This window comes from Suncus etruscus, chromosome X (genome assembly GCF_024139225.1).
Source record: "Suncus etruscus isolate mSunEtr1 chromosome X, mSunEtr1.pri.cur, whole genome shotgun sequence".
Lineage (NCBI taxonomy): Eukaryota > Metazoa > Chordata > Mammalia > Eulipotyphla > Soricidae > Suncus > Suncus etruscus.
Genome location: NC_064868.1, coordinates 111,857,563 through 111,882,029, shown reverse-complemented (window position 1 = coordinate 111,882,029; position 24,467 = coordinate 111,857,563). Strand labels below are relative to the sequence as shown.

Below are 24,467 nucleotides of genomic sequence, written 5' to 3'. Positions count from 1 at the left end.
TCAATTTTTTCTGGTAAAAATTTCTCAGGTAGTACTGAGATAATTTGGACAGGTACAGCAGGTAGGGCATTTGTCTTGCATACAGCCAATCTAGCTTCCATCCGCAGCGTCCTAAAAGGTCCCAATGCCCTGCCTGAAGTAATTTCCTGAATAAACAGCCAGGAGTAACCCCTGAGCACCCCAAAAACCAAAAAATAACTCCAGATAATCTATGTAACCCTCTTACCACAGTACTAGTTCATTATTAGTTCTGAATAGTTGTTATCCACTATTATTAAGATTCCATGTGTGCGTTTACATTTAACATGAACTCTTTAAGTTCTCCCTCAGTTTCAGGGTCTTTTCTGCTAACTAGACTTTAGTAAAATTCCAGTAAACTTTAGGTGTTTATATTGTGTACTACTATTGACATCAGGTGCATACTGATAATTTAAAACATTTCTCTTTCAGTAGAATTGCACTTGGGCCTTATATATTGGCCTCTGATTTGGCAATTTGCTAAATATTTAGTAAGTTATTTCCTTTAGGATTTTCTTTATTATTTGTAAATAATGATACTTTATCTTTCATTTTCTCTGTGTTTATGTTCTTTTCCACTTGCCTTCCAAAACTGACTAGGTCAGTCAATACAAATTGGATAGATATGGTGAGACATGGTGAAATGGTACAATTTTAAAATTGTACCTGATTTTAGAGGAAAATTATGCAGTATTATGAGTTTTAAATTATTTTTAAGGATGCTTCCTGTTACTGATTATTTTGCGGAGTTTTACCATGAATAGACGTTGAAATATGCCCATTGTTTTTTCTGTATCCCTTGAGGTGATTGTTTCAATGTAGCCTTTATTTCAATAGGCTTAATGATATTGAACATTATTATACTGCTCTCCTTAAATGAGTTGGGATGTTGTAGAGCACCTTTAGTGTCTTAGAACACACATGAATTATTTGTATGTTAGCTGAATTTATAAGTGGACAAGTATTTTGTATTTTAATTAATTATCACTCATTAATTTAAAATAGTTCATATTGAGGCTGGTGAAGTAGTATGGTATGTTAGACACTTGTCTTGCACGTGGCTGACCTGGATTGAATCCCCCACACTCCATATGGTTCCCTAATGATCCATATGGTTCCAGAATGATCCTTGAGTCAGGAGGAAAGCCTTGAACATGCTTGGTGTGATAACAACCCCCACCTCAAATCCATATTACATAATTGAGAATTGAGACTAACTTATTTATTAGTTCCAGATAGAAGTGTGATACATAGAGTGTTTTCAGGTTTTTTTTTGGTGGTGGTGGGGTTCGATCACACCCGGCAGTGCTCAGGGGCTACATCTGGCTCTGTGCTCAGAAATCATTCTTGGCAGGCAAGGGGAACCATATGGGACCCCGGGATTCGAGCCACTGTCCATCCTGGATCCGCTTCATGCAAGACAACACCCTACCACAGTGCTATCTCTCTGGCCCCCTTGTTTTCAGGCTTTTATCATGTTAATATTTTGTTACTTTGAGAAATATTTAATCTTCGTTCCTAATAATTTTTTCATGCACAGCAAGTTATTAAGGCATTTTCTTTCCTGTCCTATTTTCCTTTTAAACTAAAATACCACATTGCTGTCTAAGTTTGTAAATAGTGTGAACAGAGCTTCCATTCTTTGGAGATAAAGCTTGCATGCTATTTGTCTAAAATCACCTTGCCCTTTTAAAATTTTAGTTACACGAACATGCAGCATACCTTGTGGATAGCATGTGGGACTGTGCTACTGAGCTGCTCAAAGACTGGGAATGTATGAATAGCTTGTTGCTGGAGGAGCCACTTAGTGGAGAAGAAGGTAAGTGATTGAGTTTGATCATAGAATTTGTTGTATAAATCAATGTTTTTCAACTTTTACTTGTCTGTATCCCCCTTCCAACCTTCTTCCTGCACACACACCCCTCTAGTGGATATCCCCCGCTATCATGCCTTACCTCCCTCACTTTTTATAATTTTTCATCTGTAGGTTCCTTGAAATATACTGTGTCACATGGTGTGGGACATATTACCTCTGATTTAGAATAGTGTTTCCCAGAGTGGGCAGTGCTGTTCACTCAGAGAAGGAAATTGTTGCTGTAACAATCTAGGAGGAAGTTAGTTAGTAGCTTGGTGCAAGGGTGTCACTTTGTCTCCTGAAAGAAGTTAGATTTTAGGGGAGGGACAGCTGGTAACTTTTTTCCTGAAAAAAGTCTGATAGGCCTAGATAGTTTTGAAAATAGATTGTACTAATTTAGTTTTAAAGCTGGTTGATATGGATTGGGAAGGATGGCTCATAGTGCTGTTTTTTTGCCACATGATTTTTATGTTAGATTTCCAAGTTCAATTCCAGATACTATATAATTACCCTAGTATTGCCTTGAATACCCCAGAGCAATACCAGGTGCTCTCCCACTTAAATTAAAGCTATTTAATTTATAAAACAAACTTTAAGTGGCTAGAGAGATAGTACAGAGATAAAGTCTCTTATCTTGACATGAGGTTTACCTTGGATCAAATCATCAGCATTATATATATTCCCCAGAGTATTGCCAGTAATGAATACTGAGCACAAAGCCAGGACTAAGCCCTGAGCATCAAAAGGTGTGGCTCAAAAGCCCCCACAAAGTTTTCAAGCAGAATAACAAGCAAGATAGGGTTTGTCATTATGCTAAGAATCAACTTTTCAAAACTTAGCACTCATTGGTATATGTACCAAATGAAGTAGCATCAAAATAAATCAATAATTAATAGATCTGAAGAGCAACATGATAATAGTAGGTGACTTTAACACCCACTCTTATCCATGGGCAAATGAATTATAAGAGTACAATTAAGGAAATAGATGTACAAACTGATGAATATTACCAAATGGGTATAATAGACATCTTCATTGTTTATTCCAGTAAACACTGAGTAAAATTCTTCTCAAGTATACATGAACTATTCCTTCTTGGTTTTGGGGCCACACCCATTGGTACTCAAGGTTACTCCTGGCTCCACACTCAGTGATCATCACTTCTGGCAGTGCCTGGGTGACCATATGGGATGCCGGATATCAAATCTCTGTGTGCCATATACAAGGCAAACACCTGACCCACTATACTATTGCTCTATTCTCACATACAAGATACTCTTGAGGATATACCACATGTGACACAAAAATTAGTCGCAACAGGATATTAACGAAATCATATCAAGTACCCTTTTTAAAAACAATGGTAAAACTAGAAATCAACCACCAAAAGAAAAATGGAGGTGCCCAAGAGATAGTACAGTGGATAGGATACTTGCTTTGTACATGACTGACTCCTGTTCTATCCACATCATCTAGTATTGTTCTCTGAGCCCACCAAAAGTGATTAATCCCTGAATACCATGGAAAAATGTTAAACATGGAAACTGAGTAACATTATCATGAGAATTTAATGGACCAACCAGTAAATCAAATGTAAAGGGAAAAAATGGAAGCAAAAAGATGTGAACACTCTGAACCCATAGGATGTGGCAAAAACTGTAAGATCAATTTTGGGTTCAAATCATAGTATGCCAGATTGGGCAATTGCCTTGCTTGTAGCCATCTCCAGTTTTATTCCCAGCACCACATGGTATCTGAGCCCTGCCAGAAGTGAGTACAGAAGGTTGTCACACCAAGGAAGTTGAGATATTAGTAAATAATCCCTTGCAATATTAAATCCCTAAACCTGATAGTTTTCTAGTAAATTATACAAAACAAGGTGACTTATCTCTCTTTCAAAGATTAATGAAGAAGGTATATTTCCAAACATTTTTATCAGACCAGTATTACCCTGATAAAAGTATATAGAGGTATAAAATGTAGACCTATATTTATGATAAACACAGATGGAAAAATCCTCAACAGAAATTTTTGAAGTTAAATTCCACAAAACATAGAGAGCATTATGACCTGGTTGGCTTTATTCTAGGAGTACAAGGATTATTTATTTAGATCACTAGATAAAATGCACTGCATCAACTTAAAAGCAAGATAAAAACTTTTTATTTAGTTGATGAGGAAAAAGCAGTGAACTAATATTCATTTGCATGCCACAACAAAATTTATATAGAAGGAACATTCTCAAACTTACGCCATTTATTTATATCTTTTGCAAAATAAAGTAGATAATTAAAATGAAGTAGAATCAAAAGAAGTGAAATTTTCTATGTAGGTGACAAGCCAATTGTGTAGAATACCACTGAAACCAATATAAAAAAATTACATGAAAGACCAGTAAATAAAGTGATTGGCTCTGTAATCAATATAAAAGTATGTTATGCTTCTTTATGCAATCAATCAAATGGAAGATTAAATGATAAGAGGACTGTCCCAGGGACCAGGGCAGAAGTACAGTGGGAAGATGTAGCAAGTCAGCCCCAGGAAGGGAGCTTGCCTTGCATGTGGTCTGGGATGGGCTGTAAAGGGAGGAAGTGGAAGGGGGAGAGAGAGAAAAGAGTGAAGAGAATCTCATTTACATGTTTCTTTTTTATTTGTTTTTTTTTGGGGGGGGGGCATGCCCAGTGACTCTCAGGGGTTACTCCTGGCTATTCACTCAGAAATCACTCCTTGCTTGGGGGACCATGTGTGATACTGGGGGATCTACCAAGGTTTGTCCTGGATCAGCTGATTGCAAGACAAATGCTATCGCTCCAGCCCCATACATGTTTCTTTTTTAGAAGTAATGATAGGTAGTCCTTACATGGCATTTTTGAGGCCCTATGTTCAATTTCAATCATTTCAAATTAGAATACCTAGGAATAAACTTAACAAGAAATGAATGGCATATAATATATATGTAGTTCACTCATATATATTTACTTACAAATAAAAGCTTAAGACCTTTATAAAAACCCAAGAAGATACTGAATAATGCTATTCTGTGTTCATGGCTTGGAAAAATCAACATTGTTAAAATGAACTGTCCTACTCTAAGCAAATTACAGCTTCTGTTCAATCTTAATCAAAAGTCTGTGTTCCAACAAATGGACCTGTATTGACTAATATTATAAAGTGACAGTAATCAATTCAGACTGTTAATTGGAACAATTGAAGCATGAGTAAATAGAATAGAATTAAGAAATGCAAATATATATGAACACATGATTTATAGTGATTTGAGTACAAGGAAATAAGAAAAGTCTCTTCAACAGATGGTCTTGGGAAAATTGGTTATGCATTTATCAAACTCTAATTTATATCACTATTACAGACCATACATGAACATGAATTCACTATGGAGCCCAAACAATAGTATAGTGGGTAGGAAGCTTGCCTTGTACACACCAACCTAGGTTCGATTCCTGGTTACCTTATATGGTCTGAGCCAAGAGGAATGATCCCTGAGCATCATAGGGCCAGAAGTATATCCCCGGCTCACCACTGGGTATGGCCCCAAAGGCAGAAACAATCAGGGGAAAAAACACAAAAAAAACTACAATAACAATTAAAAACAGGTAGATGTTAGTCCTGAAACTACCGAATATAGGAAAGCAGGCAAAACATTTCACAGTATTGGCTTTACTGGTATCTGAAGGATCTTGACTATCATGAGCCAAAGATAGAATGGCCTGTAAGAATGGCCTTTATCACAATGACCAGAAATAAGAAATGTTGGCGAGATTGTGTAGAAAATGGAACCTTTGTCCTTTATCAGTGAGACTATCAACTGGTCCACCCTCTTTGGAAATTAGCATGGTGATTTCTCAATATGGTAAAAATCAACTTGCAACATAATCCAACAATTACATTCCTTAGTGTGTTAAGAATTTAAAGACTAGTTTGTAGTAATGTGTTCACTATAATGTATTTACTATTTACTATAGTCAGTAGATGGAAACAGTATTATCAGTACTGAATAAGTGGAAAAGAGATATGTACTTATACACAATGGAATGTAAGATGAAATCATGGCGTTTGTGATAACTTGGATGAAATTTTAGGGTGTGATACTAAGTAAACATGAGTACAAAAGACATGCTGAATGATGTTGCACATATGTGAGTTACAAAGAAATGAAACTAGCAAATAGATAATATCATTCCCCACACCATCTTTTGGATTTGCACCACAAAATTGAGGTTGCCAAGATGGGCAGGACATGAAAGTTGGAAGGGATCCAGTAGATGATGGTAGAGGGATTTCTGCACTTAGAAGAGGCATAATGTGGCAATTTACTTTTGAAGAAGTGTGAAAAAACATTCTTGAAACAAAAACTTAAGCCAATGTTAGAGTAATTTGAAAGTACTTTGTTTTCTTACTCATGAATATTATTCTGTATAGAAATAGTTGCTTTTGTCCACATTAAAATTACCTTGTATATTCAGGCAGTCTTTGGTTAAAATTATTGTCCATTGGTGCACATACTTGGAATGTTTAACCTAATAATTTCTGTGATACAGTAATGGAATTTTCTTTATAGTATATTAGGGCAGATTATATCAAAGACAGAATGTGTTGTAATGTAATAATTACAAGTGGCATATAGGGAGAAGAAATAGGTTAACATTTAAATTTCTTTTCCAGCACTAACAGATAGACAGGAGAGTGCTCTTATTGAAATAATGCTCTGTACCATTAGACAAGCCGCTGAATGTCATCCTCCTGTGGGAAGAGGGACAGGAAAAAGGGTATGACAACATTTCTCATTTTAATCTTAAAAGCCTTAATTGTAACCCTAAAGCACCTTTTTTCATCTTCTACTTAATAATCTGATGATCTCTGCCTAAAAATGTGGTAGCAGTAAGTTATAAAACAGTTACTAGCATTTGAATAGTTAATTTCATAACATGGTTTATTTTTGCAGGAAATACAAGTGCCTCTTGCTTTTTTTTTTTTTTTTTGGTTTTGTTTTTGGGTCACACTTGTGACATGACATTCAGGGGTTACTCCTGGCTTGGGGGACCATATGGGATGCCAGGGGATCGATCCGAGGTCCGTCCTCGGCTACCGCGGGCAAGGCAGATTCCTTACCGCTTGTGCCACCACTCCGGCCCCTGCCTCCTGCTTTTAAGACCGAATATAGTACATACTTTTAGAATTGTGAATTTTTCTGTTTTGTTTTATTTATAGATTTGCTTTTCCTTTAATACTAAAAAAAAAATCAAAGCATTCGCTGGTTTGGGGACCATTCCAGGTATTGTGCTGGAACTTATTTCATACAGGAACCCACACATCTCTGGGAATCCAACCTGTGTACAATGGGCCTCCTGTATTCAGTGCATTTGATCAGCCTATTGAGGTTGTTTCTATGCAGTTGTGGTGTGCACTGTCCTGGATTAAACCCAAGGCCTCACACATGATAAGACCTGTGCTCAACCATTCAGCCCATCTTCAGCTAGACATTCATTAAAACAGGGACATTCCTGCTTCCTGTTAGGTTTTATATTTACTTATTTACATTTGTTTTGTATTATACATTAATTTTTCCATTGGATCACTGTGAAAAACAATTACAAAGTTGTTCATGATTTAGTTTCAATTATAAATACTTCAGCACAACCATCAGTATACTTTTTCCACCACCAAAGTTTCCAGTGTTCTCCTGCCCCCAGCTCTCCCTCTTCCTCTCTCCCTCACTCTTTCACTCTCTCCTCTCCTCTCCCCTTCCCTCCCTTTTCCCTCTTTGCCTCTCTCCCTCCCCACCCTCCTTCCCACTACCTCTCCCTTCCTCATAGTACTCTAATTTGCAGTATTGTTACTGAAACAGTATAATACATTTCACTTTATCTCCTTTAACACAGTACTTATGGGTAATCAGAATCCAGAGTGATCATTTCCAACTATCATGGAGTTGGGTTTTTAATGTATTACCTTGTAGATTTGTGCTGTAAACTAATAGTTCCAAAGGTTTTGGGATGTTTTTGATTATGAAGCATAAAAATGAATTTTTATTGTGACCTAGAACACGCCTATATGTGTGTTACATACATATACATAATTCAACCAAAATCTCATTGGTTAACACTGAACCTTACATTCTGTTACTTTTTTCTGGTTTATTTTTCTTGTTTAATCGCTTGTCATAAAATGTTGAATTGATAGCCTACTGTTCATGGTTACAGCCTAGAATTGACTGAAATGATCATGAAATCAGTTATATAAGCTCCTAAACTACTTTTCTTTTTTCCCCTGTTACTTCTCTTTTTATCCAGAGGTAGAGTTGTTTAATCTATTTGGGTATTTTGTAATATTATTACTTTTATATATCTGAAATATTGAATGACCTAACAGTATTTATTGGCTAAATCCAATATGTATAAATGTTGTTTTACTTTAGGTGCTGACAGCGAAGGAGAAGAAGACCCAGTTAGATGACAGGACAAAAATCACTGAGCTTTTTGCTGTTGCCCTTCCTCAGTTATTAGCTAAAGTAAGTTTGCTTTTTGTTTGTTTGTTTGTTTGTTTGTTTGTGGCCACACCCAGTGATGCTCAGGTGTTACTACTGGTTCTGTGCTCAGAATTTTTCCAGCAGATTCAGGGGACCATATGGGATGCCAGGAATCGAGCTGAGGATGGCTATATGCCAGGCAAATGGTCTGCTCTACCCATTGTGTTGTGCTATCACTTCAGCCCTGCCCTGTTTTGTTTTCTTTTGATATTTGAGCCACAACTGAAGGACTTAATCATGACTCTTTTCTGAAAGCACTCTTGGTAGAGCTTGGGTGGAGACCATGTGAGGGGCTGGGAATTAAACCTGGTGACCACATATAAGGCAGGCGCCCTACCTGTTGTACTATCACTCTGACCCAGTATCAGAATGTTACAAAGAGGCATTAGGTACTCTAAGTTTGGAAATGTCACTCAAATTTTTATTGTACCATTTACTTACCATTATTGTCATGTTTTTGACTTTTTAAATTAAAAGTATTCTATAGATGCAGAAAAGGTAACCAACTTACTCCAGTTGCCTCAGTACTTTGATTTGGAAATATATACCACTGGACGTTTAGAAAAGGTATGATATTTGTTGTGCATAAATCTTGAATATTTAGTTTAGTCTGGTAAATTGTTTATATTAATATTTTTGTATCTATAATATGAAATAAGGACTATATTCTATGTTGAAGAATATATTTTATGTTGAAGGCTTATAGAGAATGGTGCTAATATTGTTTTCCTTTATTTAATGCCCATAGCCATACCAGCTTTCTTAGTCATAACTTAAACACTGATTTATGGAGATTGGGGTGATAATAAAATAGTAACATTTTAAAAAAACAACAGTAAATATCCATGTACTTACTACTTTTGTTATATTCCATTTGATTTGACAACTTTTTATTTTATTCTCACCAAATTTATATTAGGTAATGTTAGCCACATTTAAGTTCAGAAGATAAGTACAAATGTGTTGATGTAATTATAATTATTTACCTCTGACTAGATAACCATCTTAACTGTATGCTTGATGGTTATAGAGTTATTATATTTGAATTCTCACTGTAGTGTAGTTTTTGTAATCCCAGTCATATATTTGTTGCGTTATAATGTCAATAATTTATTTTACAGCATCTGGATGCCTTATTACGACAGATCAGGAATATTGTAGAGAAGCACACAGATACAGATGTTTTGGAAGCATGTTCTAAAACTTATCATGCGCTCTGTAATGAAGAGTTCACAATTTTCAACAGAGTAGACATTTCAAGAAGCCAGCTCATAGATGAGTTGGCAGATAAATTTAACCGGCTTCTTGAAGATTTTCTGCAAGAGGTAGGGGTGTGTGTGTAATATATATTACTTTATATTATTTTAATATTACATTTTGTAATTATATATATGTTGAGTGTCAGTTGGCCTCTACTTCATTATATTGAATTAGTCACCAATCCTGGTGATATTCCTTTAGTAGTATATTGAAACAATGTACAGCCTTTGTTACTTATAATTTATAAAGCTACTGTTGCTCTTTCACCAAAATAAAAAGGTGGTAAGAATTGTAGAAGTTGAAAGCAAAACTAGTTCACTTCTATACTTTAAAGATATGATCTTTCTTTAAAGTAGACAAAGTTTATTTGATTAAGAGATTTTTTGTGATAAATGTTACCGATGAAACAAAACTAGGGCTAAATTCTGGTCATGCAGACTTACTAATGTTATTGTTTTGGGGGTGTATTGACCAAGTAAGTTAATATGCTTTTTGATCATTATAAAGTAGGGGCGGGGAGTCTTTATTCTGTCATCAACTACTTGAGTTTTTTAAAGAATCTCTTGTGGAGCATACAGTATAGGCAGATGGGCCACAGACAGAGAACAGGATGCATACATGTTTGTCACATCATGAACCAGAGCCAGACCATATGATTTTGAGAGCCGTATGTAGCCTCCTGGCTGGAATTCCTACCACTCCTATTTAGAGCTTTAATAAATTGTAGTCAATTTTGTTTTAGAAGTTTCCTAAGTTGTTATTTTTCCAAGTAAACATAGACATGACAACTAAATACACTTATTGTTGGGATTTTTTCCTCTTCTGGAACAATGATTGATTAAAATATATAAAACAAAAGCATAACTCTCTAATTACTTCAATTCATTATCAGTTTTGTTAGTGATGCTACAGAAATCTCAGGAATTTTAGGATCTTCTATTTTTCTTTTCCTGTTTATTATTAATGTAATTAATAGTTAATATATATTTAGTGTTTGTAACATGTCATTCGATGTTCTATTAGTTGATTTGTGCCAATATGTTGACATACATAATTACTTTCTTAGTTACAGATTACAGTAGCAATACAGTTGGCTGGGTCTGATTGTCACTATCACATGTTTATGTTAAGCAGTGGATTAATTTTAGTTTGCAGGAGAATTTGAATTAAAAAACAGTTCAGCAGTATTTACACCCAGGGATTAACACAGAAATGTCTTCATAGTTATTTTGCAAAGTTTACTTCTAGGAGAACGTAGAATGCCATTTTCCCCTGTCTTAGGTGTCATATACTTTTGATAGTAATTCTGTGCTAATGATGCTCCATATAGCTTTTAAATTTGGCTAGATGGAGACATTGAATGACAAAGTTAATGTGTTTTCATTAGGTTATTCTTTTCAAAATCATAGCACTAGAGACCCATTCACTTTGCTATTTGTTCATGTTGTATAATAATAGGGTGAAGAACCGGATGAAGATGATGCATATCAGGTATTGTCAACGTTGAAGAGAATCACTGCTTTTCATAAGTAAGTAGAATCAAGTTTCAGATTTTTTATAACTAGCAAAAGCAAAATCGAGTAACATGCTTTTGGATTGTAATACTATCATTCTTTTGAAAATTTCATGAGGTATATTTTGAATTGGGTAATGATGGATAAATTTCCTATTGATAGACTTTTAAAATACACTTTATTGTGACCACATGCTGAAAAATCATTGTATTTACTTTGACCTTCTGCTAATACTCATATAAAGCTAATATGATCAGACTGTTAATATACTACTTTAATTCTTTTTTTCTTTTTAACAGTGCTCATGATCTGTCAAAGTGGGATTTGTTCGCTTGTAATTACAAACTTTTGAAAACCGGAATTGAAAACGGAGACATGCCTGAGCAGGTTTTTATTTATTTACAATTTCCGAGTTTAACTTTGAAAATGAAGGCTTGTAACTTAATTTTAACTGTTTTTTAATTCTTTCCTTTTCTTAACAGATTGTTATTCATGCACTGCAGTGTACTCACTATGTAATCCTTTGGCAGCTTGCTAAGATAACTGAAAGTAGCTCTACAAAGGTTTGTGGGTTTTTTAATTGAATATAAAATAATTTTCAACAAATGAGCACATTTAATAAGATGGATTATATCAGTAAAATCTGCTATTTTTCATCTAGTTTATTGATATGTATATCAATTTTACATTTCAGCAGCTATTTCTGTAGTGTGATATATGATCAAAGAACATGCTGTTACAATTTGATTTCAAGTTAAAATTGTTCACATTCTTAATTGGCATAGTTTATAACTTATCATTTTTATTTTGAGTTTATGTATACATATGTAATAGAAATAGATGTTGCAAACCATCACTAAGAACTTTTGCAGCAACTGGATAGAGCTATTAAATTATATGAATGGTCATTACAAGTCAACTATCCTTAGGTCTTATATGTCTTGGTTTTATTTTAAAAGTAGCCTTTTAAACAAGAATATTCTGACATTCCAAACAATAACTTTCTTAGTATTATGTGCCAGCTATTAGAATTTTTAAGTTTATCCATAATTGTAATTTATATTCTGAACTTTCCTCTTAGAAATTTGAAGCTTATATATTATACTAAATGTGTTTTGTTATTGGGATACATTTGTATAAATAATAGCAATTTTCTGAGAGTTGTTAAATTGTTCATAAATAGTTTTCGTCAAATTGGTTTTTTTTTAGAATCTTATTTTTGTTAATAAGTGTGTTTTGTATGAAACCACAGAACTATTTTAAAATCATAGAATTTCTTTGAGCTAAGAGCAAGATGTTATTATGGCTATACATGGATATTTACCCCTTTTAAACACCAGTGGTTCATTAGTGTTTAATGTGTCCTTTTGTGAAGATGGGGATATAAAAATTTTTGCATTTTCTGAACCCTATTGAATTTGGTTCCCTAACAACTCAGCTGCCAACTATTGTACCTGAACACTGCAGGGTATGACCCAAGATATTCCCCTTGTTGTCTTTTTTTAATAGATAAAGAAAATAGAACTTTTAAGTTCTTACCAGGAGAAAATAAATTTGAATTATTTCTAAAGAGGGATATGGAATTAATCTTTTCTGATAGTGGTATAATATAAATATCAGATCATCATATTGTTTACTTGAAATTACTAATATATATTAAATATATTCAAATCCTGATAAAACCTAAAAAGCATATACTGTCTTAATTTTTGGTCTCTCCCACTGATGCTCAGAGCTACAACTACTAGAGCTCAGGGCTCTGCTCTGAGTAGCCCTGACAGTGATCGGAGGGAACATTTTGGGTCCTGGAGATTGAACCTCGGTTAGCTGCATATAAAGCAAGTGTCCTGCCCATTGTACTATCTCCCTGTTCCCCCAAACGTACATTTTTATTTAGGGGGGAAAACTTTATTTTTTAAGTAATAGGCTTATAATAGTAGGAGTGGTGACTATTGGCAAATTTTGTTGATCTATGTCTAAAGCATTGAGTTAAATTTTGAAATAGTAAAACAATCAGCTCATTAATAGAGGGAAGAGGGTTAAAATGATTATTAGTGAATATAGAAGTATTCTGAATCTTGGCTACATTTTATTAATCATTTTAAAGTTATTTGTTAAATAGGAGTAAAACCACATAGCACTTTATATTTTTTATATTTTTATTTTTTCCTCAATTTTTATTTTTTAATATAAGCCGTATCCTTCAAAGGAAAAATCTAAGCTGGAGTGATAACTCAAGTTGTTCATACCTTGCATGCCCGAAGAGTCTACTAGTTCCATTGCTCTCCCCACTTGGTTTCTCAAGTACTGCCAAGTATAGCACTGGAAACTCTTGAGCTCTGCTCATTGTGCCCATTGTTTTCTGGGAGTCACCACATGGCTGAGCTAGTCTTGCCATTATATAATCATAGTGAATGGCTTCAGGGTTGGACCCTAGGCCTCATGGTCTTTGGTTGAGAGCCATTGTACCTCACCTCCACCCTCTCTCTCTTTTTCTATTTTTTTTAAATAAAATACTGAAAATTAGCCACATTTCCTTTTTACAGTTAATTTCTTTCATTAATCAGTTATCTACCCTTCAACTTAAAAAGTTTGAATGGGATATAAATCTTTGTTCTTTAAGCATTCTGAGCTAGTAGTTTTATAAATTTTCTCATTTTAATGGACTCATATATGGCTATTCATATATCTAATGTGTTTAAAGCTGTAGTCCATTGTGCTTTTTGGTTTGGGGTGGTCACACAACTAGTGGTGCTCATAGGCTCTGCTCTTGGCTCTGCTTGGGCTTCACTCCTTGCATTTCTCAGGATACCATGTGTGCCCAGGATTGAAATCCTACATGCAAAGCACACACTCATTTTTTGAGCTATATTTCTTGCTCCTGTTGTGATTTTCAAAAGAAGTAGTTTGATTTTATTGTTTCCTTTCTGCTTAATAGTAAAGAACACTCAAGTTTGTGTATACGTATAGTTAATACAGTAAAAATAAAATAATGTTTTATATAGTTGAAAATACTTTAATAAATTTTGTACAATATTTAAAATGCTCATGTTCGCTCTTTTTTCAAGGAGGACTTACTGCGTTTAAAGAAACAGATGAGGGTGTTTTGTCAAATATGTCAGCATTATCTGACCAATGTGAATACTACTGTTAAAGAACAGGTTAGTAATTATAGGTAGCAATGTTTTCTAAATTATAGTTGATGCTATATGGGTGCCTCAATAATTTTAAAAAATAGTAAATGTATATATACTATTGAAAACTTAAGTAACACGATGCTTGTACAAAGTAGAACTATCTTAAATATGTCCAGATATACCATGCTCAAAAAATAGATCAGTACAACAAAACAAAATTTTGATGTTCAGATCTAAAATTATGAAAGTTAGGTATATAAATTGTAGATGTTTTTTCCCTGAAAGCAATAATTATATCTCAGAGAGGAAAGAGAAAGTTCTACCATACAAAACTACTATCAGGCATTCCTACCAATTTTGATTGTGTTAAATCATTTACCCAATTTTAACTTAAAATTTATAATGGCTTACCTGCCTTGAAAGTGTTACCTTCCCACTTCATATGCTTTTATGATTCCAATCTGGCAATCTTTTCATTCTGGAAATATATGACTACTTTGTGCCATATGTAGTTTTTCCATCTGTAAAATGAATTATGATTCCAGGACCAAGAGCCTGTTTTAATTTCCTAATTAGAAGTAAGTTTTAATGAATATATACTTTTTTCTATAACATGTAGTTTCTTTATTCTGATGCTGGGTAATAAATCCACGGTCCCAGAAATACAAGCAAGGCAATGCCACTGAGATACATCAGTGTCCCTTATGTAACTTGATTTTTAAATGCTCCTAAAGGAATTTTTTTCTAATTATTTTATTAGAAATACTAATAGTGATACAGTGACAATGCTTGTTGCTTTCTAAGCCTTTTAGCATTTTATCCTATTTATACTTTGTTTATTGATGTAGAACCTCAATTGCATCCTAGGTACTATTTTCCCAACTTGAACATACTATTTTAGACCCTTCCTTCCTTCCTTCCTTCCTTCCTTCCTTCCTTCCTTCCTTCCTTCCTTCCTTCCTTCCTTCCTTCCTTCCTTCCTTCCTTCCTTCCTTCCTTCCTTCCTTCCTTCCTTCCTTCCTTCCTTCCTTCCTCCCTCCCTCCCTCCCTCCCTCCCTCCCTCCCTCCCTTCCTCCCTCCCTCTCTCCCTCCCCTCCCTCCCTCCCTCCCTTCTTTCCTCCCTTCCTCCCTCCCTCCCTCCCTCCCTCCCTTCTTTCCTCCCTTCCTCCCTCCCTCTCTCCCTCCCTCCCTTCTTCCCCCCTCCCTTCTTCCCCCCTCCCCTCCCTTCTCCCTCTCTCCCTCTTTTCCTCCTTCCCTCCTTCCTCCCCCTCCCTCCCTACCTCCACACCCAGTCAGCACTGCACTCAGAAATCGCTCCTGGCAGGCTCTGGGGACCATATGAGATGCCGGGGATCCAACTCAGGTCTGTCCAGGGTTGACAGTGTACAAGGCAAACTCCCTACTGCTGTGTTGTCACTCCAGTCTCATTTTTCACTTTTTAAATTTTAAAATAGTAAAACAAATTTTAATGGACTATAAAATCTAGATTTTTCTCCCCCTTTTTTGGTTCTTTGGTTCCTTAGGGTTCACTCTCGATGATACTCAAGGAAACATGTGGTACCATGTATTAAACCCGGGTTGGCCAGATGCAGGGCCTTAACCACTATGCTATCTTTCATGCCCGAGACATGGATTTTTTAATGGTTTTAATTTTTCACTTAACATCTACCTAGATTTAAGCCTCATTTTTCTAATTATTTTCAACTCTTGTTTCTTCTATTTATACATACAACAGGCTTGTGAATTTACATTTTAGTCACCTTGTTATATAATGTTGATTTTTTTTCATTTAAAGTTGCAGCTTTTAGGAAGTTTCTTAATTATGATAAGCTATAACTTTATATAATCATATTCTTGGATACATATAACTTAGATATAATAAGTGATTACGACCACCACATTTTGTTGTTGTTATTTTGCAAATATCTGCTATAATTATCACTTTGTTGAATTCTCCCAATTTGAAGTATATAATAGTCAGAAAGTTCTAGAAACTTTCCAAGTTTTTATCTAGAAATTTCAGCTTGAAAAAAGAAAAATTCAGGCATTATGACAGATAAAAATGCTCTTGGTAGTGAGATGCAGAGAGATGACAGGTGGGATAAAACATAAGACAACTGAAGAAAATGTGTGGTTCTGAAAAGGTAAAATTAATATTAAGACCTGCCTGTAAGCTACCAGAGATCTTCCTTTAAATGTAATTTTCTGTTAACTTTGTGACCTTAAAAGTCTATTTTTATCACCCTTTCACAACAGATAATTAACTGATTCCTGTTACCTTCTGACTAATTTAGTAGTGTTTGACTCACTTTAAAAACTAGACAAATTTTATTAATCTTCATGTGAGACCACTTCAGTCTTGTTTATGATTCTGTCAGTCTTGCCCATTGACTCATAAGCAGGCCTATTCTTGGCTTCATTTATTTCTACTTCACATTTACTATACTTACTCAACATCAAAATGGCTTTAAAAAGTGCCAGTAAAAGACATTCTAAATGACATTGTGTTCTCTCTCTCTCTCTCTCTCTCTCTCTCTCTCTCTCTCTCTCTCTCTCTCTCTCTCTCTCTCTCTCTCTCTCTCTCTCTCTCTCTCCCCCCCTCCTCTGTCTCCTCTCTCTCTCCCCCTCCTCTGTCTCCCCTCTCTCCTCTCTGTTTTTGGGCCACACCCGGCGGTGCTCAGGGGTTACTCCTGGCTGTCTGCTCAGAAATAGCTTCTGGCAGGCACGGGGGACCATATGGGACACTGGGATTTGAACCAACTACCTTTGGTCCTGGATCGGCTGCTTGCAAGGCAAACGCCACTGTGCTATCTCTCTGGGCCCTTTTTTAAAAAAATTTATTGAAACCATTGTGATTTACAAAGTCCTTCATAGTTGGATTTCAGATATACAGTGAATAAGGGCCATTCATTCCCACCACCAGTGTCAAACCTTCTTCCACCGATATTCCCAGAGTGCATCCTATATACCATCCCCCTTTGCCCCTAGCCTGCCAGTATAACAGGTCCATTTTAAGTTTAGATTGTTAGAGTTTGGGTCTTGACTATTGTTGTTGACTTTTGCTTGGATATTTAGTTCTGTCCTTTTTTTTCCTCCAACAATGCACCTAAGACCACTTGACCCTGGCTCCCATCCATTCCTATGTTCTCTTTTCTAAGAAGACACTTTCCTACCTTTTTTTTTTTTTTTGGTTTTTGGTTTTTGGGCCATGCGTGGCGGTACTCAGGGGTTACTCCTGGCTATCTGCTCAGAAATAGCTCCTGGCAGGCACAGGGGCCATATGGGACGCCAGGATTTGAACCAACCACCTTAGGTCTTGGGTCGACTGTTTGCAAGGCAAACACCACTGTACTATCTTTCCGGCCCCCCCCCTTTTTTTTTTTGGTTCAAACTTAAAATAGTTCCTTTTTGGGCTGAGGAGATAGTACAGCTTCCCTTTGCATGCAGCCAACCCAGGTTTGATCCATGGCACTACTTAGGATCTCCCAGTCCCTTCAAGGACTGATCCCAGAATTCAGAGTCAAGAGGAAGCCCCAGGCAAAGCTGTGGTTGTCACCCCAAAACAATATCGAACAAATATGAAAAAGATATTTATATTTTAAAATGTTTATACAAAATACTGTGTCATGGTGACTGCTATTTAGAATCAAGCAAACTAAGGTTGAATTCGATCCACATTTTTGGGTAGTGTTCACTTATATTAGTCATATGAAGTTATTAAAATGATTATGTTACCTTTAGAAAATGATAAATAAACAGTAATGGTCATGGTCCTGTGGAAAATTTTAAGTTTGAAATACACAAAGTTATTTTTGGCAGGTTGTGAAAGAAACCTTGGTTTTATAGCATGTTTTCCTTTTTTATAGGCTTTCACTATTCTCTGTGATATATTAATGATCTTCAGTCATCAGATTATGTCAGGAGGACGTGACATGTTAGAACCATTAGTTTACACTCCTGATTCTTCATTGCAGTCTGAGTTACTGAGCTTCATTCTGGATCATGTTTTCATTGAGCAGGACGATGATAGTAACAGTGCGGGTAATTTTATTACTATCTTTTTGTTAAACGTTTATCATAAATTATACAATGTAAAAGAATTGTGTAACAGTATATCACATTTTATTTTTAAAATGTGAAACAGGTACATGTTGCAGCATGTTACATTAATTTCTTTAGTATCATAAAGATAATATACACACATGGACATATACATTATACATGTATATATGTCATGTTATAAGCTTTAGAATACATACATTTGCTTATTTGTTTCTGCTGTTCTAGATAGCTTTCTCAGTTATTTGTTTATCACTTTCTGAGCCTGCTTTTCTACTTTGTAGCTGTGTAGCGCAACTGTAAATTAGTTGAACTGTGTAGAATTACTAGTTTCTGTCTGATAGTATTCTTTTTGCCATAATCATTGGTAATATTAGTATTTAGGTAATTTCAGGATAATGTAATGTTTACGTGTTTCCTACTTAAACACTTTCATAATATTCATTTTGTTTGGGACATTAAATTGATTTCCCAATATTAAGAGATAATTTGAAACTATTACATAAGAATTTGGGAGTAGTGTAGAGTGTCTGTAGGGAAATAATCCAACAAATCTTGCATTGTGTTACATTAAGCTTGACAACTAAATTGCATACATAGGTGCCTTCTTTCCTTGAACTAGGGTCATGGAAAGTTTTTGGCTGCATCTGGTGGTCCTCATGTACTGCTCACAGGTTTTTCCTTTGGAGTTGCTTCCAGAGGTACTTGGGAACTTTTGTTTGGGGTCATACCTGGCAGCACTCAGGTATTACTCTTTGCTTTGCATTCAGAAATCACTCCTGGCATGCTTAGAGGACCATGTTGAGTGCTGGGGATTGAGCTACGTGCAAAACAAACACCCTATTCACTATGTTAGTTCTCTGGCCCCTTGGTGGAGCTTTTTTTTTTGCCTTTTTTTTGGTGCCAATTGGTGGTACTCAGGTTACTCCTGGCTCTGTGTTAAGAAATCACCCCTGGCAGCTCAGTGGACCATATGGGATAACAGGGAGTGAACCTGGCTCCATCCCAGGGTTAGCTGCGTGCAAAGCAAATGCCCTAATGCTGTGCTATCACTCCTTCCCTGGTGTGGCTTTCTTATTTTGGGGGCATCGGGACACACCCGGTGGCGCTTCAGGGGTTACTTCTGGCTATGCGCCCAGAAATCGCTCTTGGCTTGGGGGATCGAACTGCGGTCCGTCCTAGGTTAGCACTTGCAAGGCGAACACCTTATTGCTTGCACCACTGCTTCGGTGCTGCACTTTCTTAAGCTAACTCTAGCCAATATACTTATTTCTGCTTATGATTTTTGAGGTATACTTGTATTTTTATTTAGCCTTCAATTGACAGCTATTGGTAACTTGCAGTAGCATACATCCTGTATATATATATTCCCCAAATGTGACAGTATCTTAAGAATTTAGTTCAATCAGAAAACATACATACAAACATGTAATTACAATATAATCTGGTAAGTAATAGACACATATACAATGTATGGTGGGCATGTAGAGGAAATCTTGGAATTGAAGCATGAGTGAACTAAGCAAGCATCTGAAATGGATACATAAAGGAAATAAGGAGAATTTTCAGAACTTATACTTGCATCTGAGAACTGGAACAAAGTTTACTTTGGTGCATAACTTTTTTATTTATTGGGGAGTGCTTCTATTTAATTTATACCAGTGGTTCCCAAACAATTTGACTTACCACTCTCATTACATATTTTAAAAAGTTGTTCTTTTATTAAAGAACTGTGATTTACAAATTATTGATATTTAAGTTTTAGGCATAGAGTATTTTGACACCAACCATATCAGCAGTGTTAACTTTCCCTTTCCCATGGCTCTCCCACTCACATCTGCCTGGCAGGCACATTTAAAAGATCTGTGGTTTTAGTGTAGATCTCATGTTTTTAGAGTTGTGTCTGCTTTGGATATATAGCTTTGCCACTCTTTCCTTGATTTCATTCCTTTTCAGTGTTTCTCTTCTCTGCTCTCGGACATTCCCCTTCATTATATTTCATCATCCAGTTCTTCCATATACAGAGAAGTAAGATCATCCTGTGATTGTCCTCTTCGTCTGGCTTATTTCACACTATGGTATATTGCAATTACAACCATTTTTCAGCAAATTGCATGATTTCCTCTTTATTTGCAATTGCATAGTATTCCATTATGTATATGTACCACATCTTCATTCCTAAATTTACCTTGGTATACTGCTCCCTTTTTTGGGAAACAAACAAACAAACATCCACCATATGCCCTTTAACAAATCTGTCTTCTTTACTTGAACAAACACAAAGTACCTCAGTAGTACCACCCTCCCTAAATTATTCCAGTATTCTATTGTGGCTGTATGGTGGTGGTAGAGCTCTACGGCTTCTTTTGGGGAAAAAAAAAAACATTATTTAGATCATGGAGAAATTGGATGAGAATAATTTTGTCAATATTTTGAGTTTTTGTGAAGCTGGAAATTTTGTTTAGTCTTCCCTCTTTATCCTATTTTGTTTTGCAGCCTATACTTAGTTATTGTTTTTGGGCCATGCCCAGTGGTACTCAGTATTTCCATTTGGTTCTGCACTCAGGAGACTACTGGGATGCCAGAGGTCAAACCAGGCTAGCCACATGCAAGACAAATGCCTTACGTCAGGGGTCTCAAACTCGTGGCCCTCGGGCCGTTGCGGCCCCCCATACAACATTTTGTGGCCCGCGGCCGGCCTTCAAATATCGCAGTATTTGCAATTATTCCGCTTACCAAATAATCACAATAAAAATCGCATTAGTAAGAAAAAATCGCATTAAACATTCGCATACCCTGAGCAGTTTCGTTCAGGGTATGCAAATGTTTAGTGTGATATTTTGCGATTTTTTTATTACTAATGCGATTCTTATTGCGAATATTCAGTAAGCGAATACTTTGCGCCTACCGCAGACGTCATTTCTGCTGCTCCTGCTCGCTATCCTTTGTATTATCGGATGCCTAAGGGAGAGAAGGAAGAAAAGGGAGAGGCATTTATTACAGAATTAGATTTTGTCATACCTTCATCATGACTTCATCAGAGCCTGCAGTGAAGAGAAAGATTGATGATGAGCACAGACAATTTCAGGAAAAGTGGGAGACACGATATTTCTTTGTTGAGCACAGGGGCATCCCCACATGTCTTATTTGCTCAGAGAAAGTTGCAGTGCACAAGGAATACAACTTGAAACACCATTATTCAACTAAACATGCTGAGGAATGTGCAAAATATCAAAGAAATGAGAGAGCCAAGTGGGTTGCCAATCTTAAAGCATGTCTAATGAGGCAACAAGATTTCTTCAAGAAAGCAATCAAAGAGAATGTTGCATCAGTCGAAGCTAATTACATGGTTAGTGAGATGATTGCTAAGGCAGGGAAACCATTCACAGAAGGAGAGTTTGCTAAAAAATGCATGTAGGCTGCAAGTATTATCTGTCTGGAAAAGAAAGGTCAGTTTAGCAAAATCAGCCTTTCTGCCAACACTGTGGCAGAGTGCATTTCTGACATGTCAAGTGACATTTATCATCAACCGTGGGAGAAAGCCAAATGTTTTAATGCATACTCAGTTGCTCTTGACCGAGGGCACAGATATAACAGACACTGCGCAGCTCACAATTTCTGTCCGTGGTGTTGATTGCAATTTTGAATTGACAGAGGAGCTGCTCACAATAATTCCAACGCATGGCCAGACCACCGCTAATGAGATATTTCGGCATTTGTGTGATGCCATTGAGAATGCAGGTTTGCCATGGAAGAGGTTTGTTGGAATAATACATGATGGAGCGCCATCGAAGACAGGGAGGAAAAATAGACTGGTGGCACCTGTTCATAAAAAACTTGAAGAGGAGGGTGTAGAGAAGGCCATTGCTCTTCACTGCATTATCCATCAGCAGGCCCTTTGCAGTAAATGCCTGCCATGTGACAATGTGATGTCTGTTGTTGTGAAATGTATCAACCAAATCAGATCCAGGGGCTTAAAGCACAGGAGGTTCCATGCTTTTCTAAAGGAAATGGAGTCAGAATATGGAGATGTGGTCTATTTCACCGAGGTAAGTTGGCTCAACAGGGGAAATGTCCTGAAAAGATTTTTTGAGTTGAGAGAAGTGAAAGCCTTCATGGAGAAGGATGGGAATGCTGTTTCTGAGTTGAGTGATCACAAATGGCTCATGGACTTAGCTTTTCTTGTTGACATCACACATAAGCTGAATGGACTAAACAAGATGTTACAAGGCCCGGGGCAGCTTATCAGTGCTGCCTATGACAACATGAGAGCATTCTCCACAAAACGTGTGTTATGGAAATCCCAGCTCTCTCAGACAAACCTTTGCCATTTCCCAGCATGCAAGGAACTTGTGAATGCAGGCATACCATTCAGTGGTGAGAAATATGTTGATGCTATATTTAAGCTGGAGAAGGAATTTGATCACAGATTTGCAGACTTCAAAAAGCACAGAGCCACTTTCCAAATTTTTGTGGACCCCTTTTCCTTTTATGTGCAAGATGCCCCTCCTGTACTTCAAATGGAGCTCATTGACCTGCAATGCAACTCTGATCTCAAAACCAATTTCAGGGAGATTAGTGCAGACATGCATGGGCAATTTTTGAGAGATTGCCACCAGCTTCCCTGAGTTTTCCCGAATGTTCAAGCACACCATGTGCCTTTTTGGGAGCACATATTAGTGTGAAAAGTTATTCTCCACATTGAACTTCAATAAGTCAAAGTACAGGTCTAGACTTAATGATGATCATCTTCAAGCCATACTGAGGGTCTCAACTGCTTCCTCTCTAAAGCCAAATGTGGTTCAGATTTGTGAGAAGAAGCGCTGTCAAGTCTTTGGCAGCAAGGAATAGGCAAAAGATGCCATGTTCAGAAGAACTGTTCATGATCTTCACTCAATGTTCTATTCATCTTCAGAAGAAATAATTTAAACTGTTAATAATAATGACGTTTGAGGACTTTGTTTTTGTGAAATCCCTTATGCGGCCCTGCCTCACCCCGACTTTGCCTCCTGCGGCCCCCGTGAAATCCCTTATGCAGCCCTGCCTCACCCCGACTTTGCCTCCTGCGGCCCCCAGGTAAATTGAGTTCAAAACCCCTGCCTTACGTACTATATTATGTCAGTCTTCAGTGTTTTTCTTAATTAGCTTAGTATTAATCAGTGTATGTGGTTTGTATATCACATATCTTTGTCCCTGTATATTGCTTTACTTAGTTAACATTTTCCTTTTGTTGTTGTTGACTGCTGCTGTATTGCTTATGGATCACACATTTGATCATATATTTGCACTCTTGGTTGTTAAGTATCCCTATTTCTCACCCACTTTGGCTGTGGTACTTGTATGTATGGTTGCAGTTCTTGCACACTTGAGTACAATACTCACGAAAGGTTGTAGTCTTGCTGCCAGTAATCCCAGAAGCAGTACCAGACATTGCACTGGTTAATATAGTTAGTGCCAGACCAGCTACTGAGACTTCTTGACTAGAAGCAGGCACTCTATCACCGAGTCACATTTTGAGATTCAAGTTTTTTAGTGTTGATGTGTAGTTATGAAAGATTCATCTTAATTTCTGAATATGTTGTATTAAGATTTTTTAAAAATATTACATTTGGGGGCCACATGTATTTATTGAGCTTGGTGCTTAGGGATTATTTCCTGCAGTGCTCATACTGGATATTGTTTTAGTTTTTTTCCAGTTTTTCTTTTTTATTTATTTTATTTTGGGGGGGCCACACCCGCCGGTGCTCAGGGGTTACTCCTAGCTAATTGCTCAGAAATAGCTCCTGGCAGGCACAGGGGACCATATGAGACACCAGGATTCGAACCAACCACCTTAAATCCTGGTTCGACTGCTTGCAAGGCAAACACCGCAGTGCTATCTCTCCTGCCAGTTTTTCTTTTTAATGACTAGCATTAATTGCTTTATCTCGAGCACATGTGGAACCGTTTTTCTAAAAGTAGAATTGTCAGCCTATGTGCTTGATCATAGTTTGCCTAGTTTATTTTTCAGAACTTGTAATTTTGTTTCCACGAGCAAAATATTATAACTTTCATACCTTTTCATCTTTAACCACTGG

General features: G+C 36.5%; 1 protein-coding gene across 3 annotated transcripts in view; it reads left to right on the top strand.

Moving 5' to 3' along the window:
- The window catches only part of STAG2 (stromal antigen 2), a 164,043-nt gene that overhangs the window by 109,973 nt on the left and 29,603 nt on the right, over positions 1–24,467 (top strand). For all 3 annotated transcript variants that reach the window (XM_049767074.1, XM_049767075.1, XM_049767073.1), the window contains exons 15-24: positions 1,720–1,837; positions 6,557–6,660; positions 8,310–8,402; positions 8,898–8,987; positions 9,542–9,745; positions 11,139–11,209; positions 11,494–11,581; positions 11,677–11,757; positions 14,263–14,355; positions 18,198–18,372. In XM_049767074.1, the coding sequence (XP_049623031.1) occupies positions 1,720–1,837; positions 6,557–6,660; positions 8,310–8,402; positions 8,898–8,987; positions 9,542–9,745; positions 11,139–11,209; positions 11,494–11,581; positions 11,677–11,757; positions 14,263–14,355; positions 18,198–18,372 (1,117 nt within the window). The remainder of the gene's footprint in view (positions 1–1,719; positions 1,838–6,556; positions 6,661–8,309; positions 8,403–8,897; positions 8,988–9,541; positions 9,746–11,138; positions 11,210–11,493; positions 11,582–11,676; positions 11,758–14,262; positions 14,356–18,197; positions 18,373–24,467) is intronic.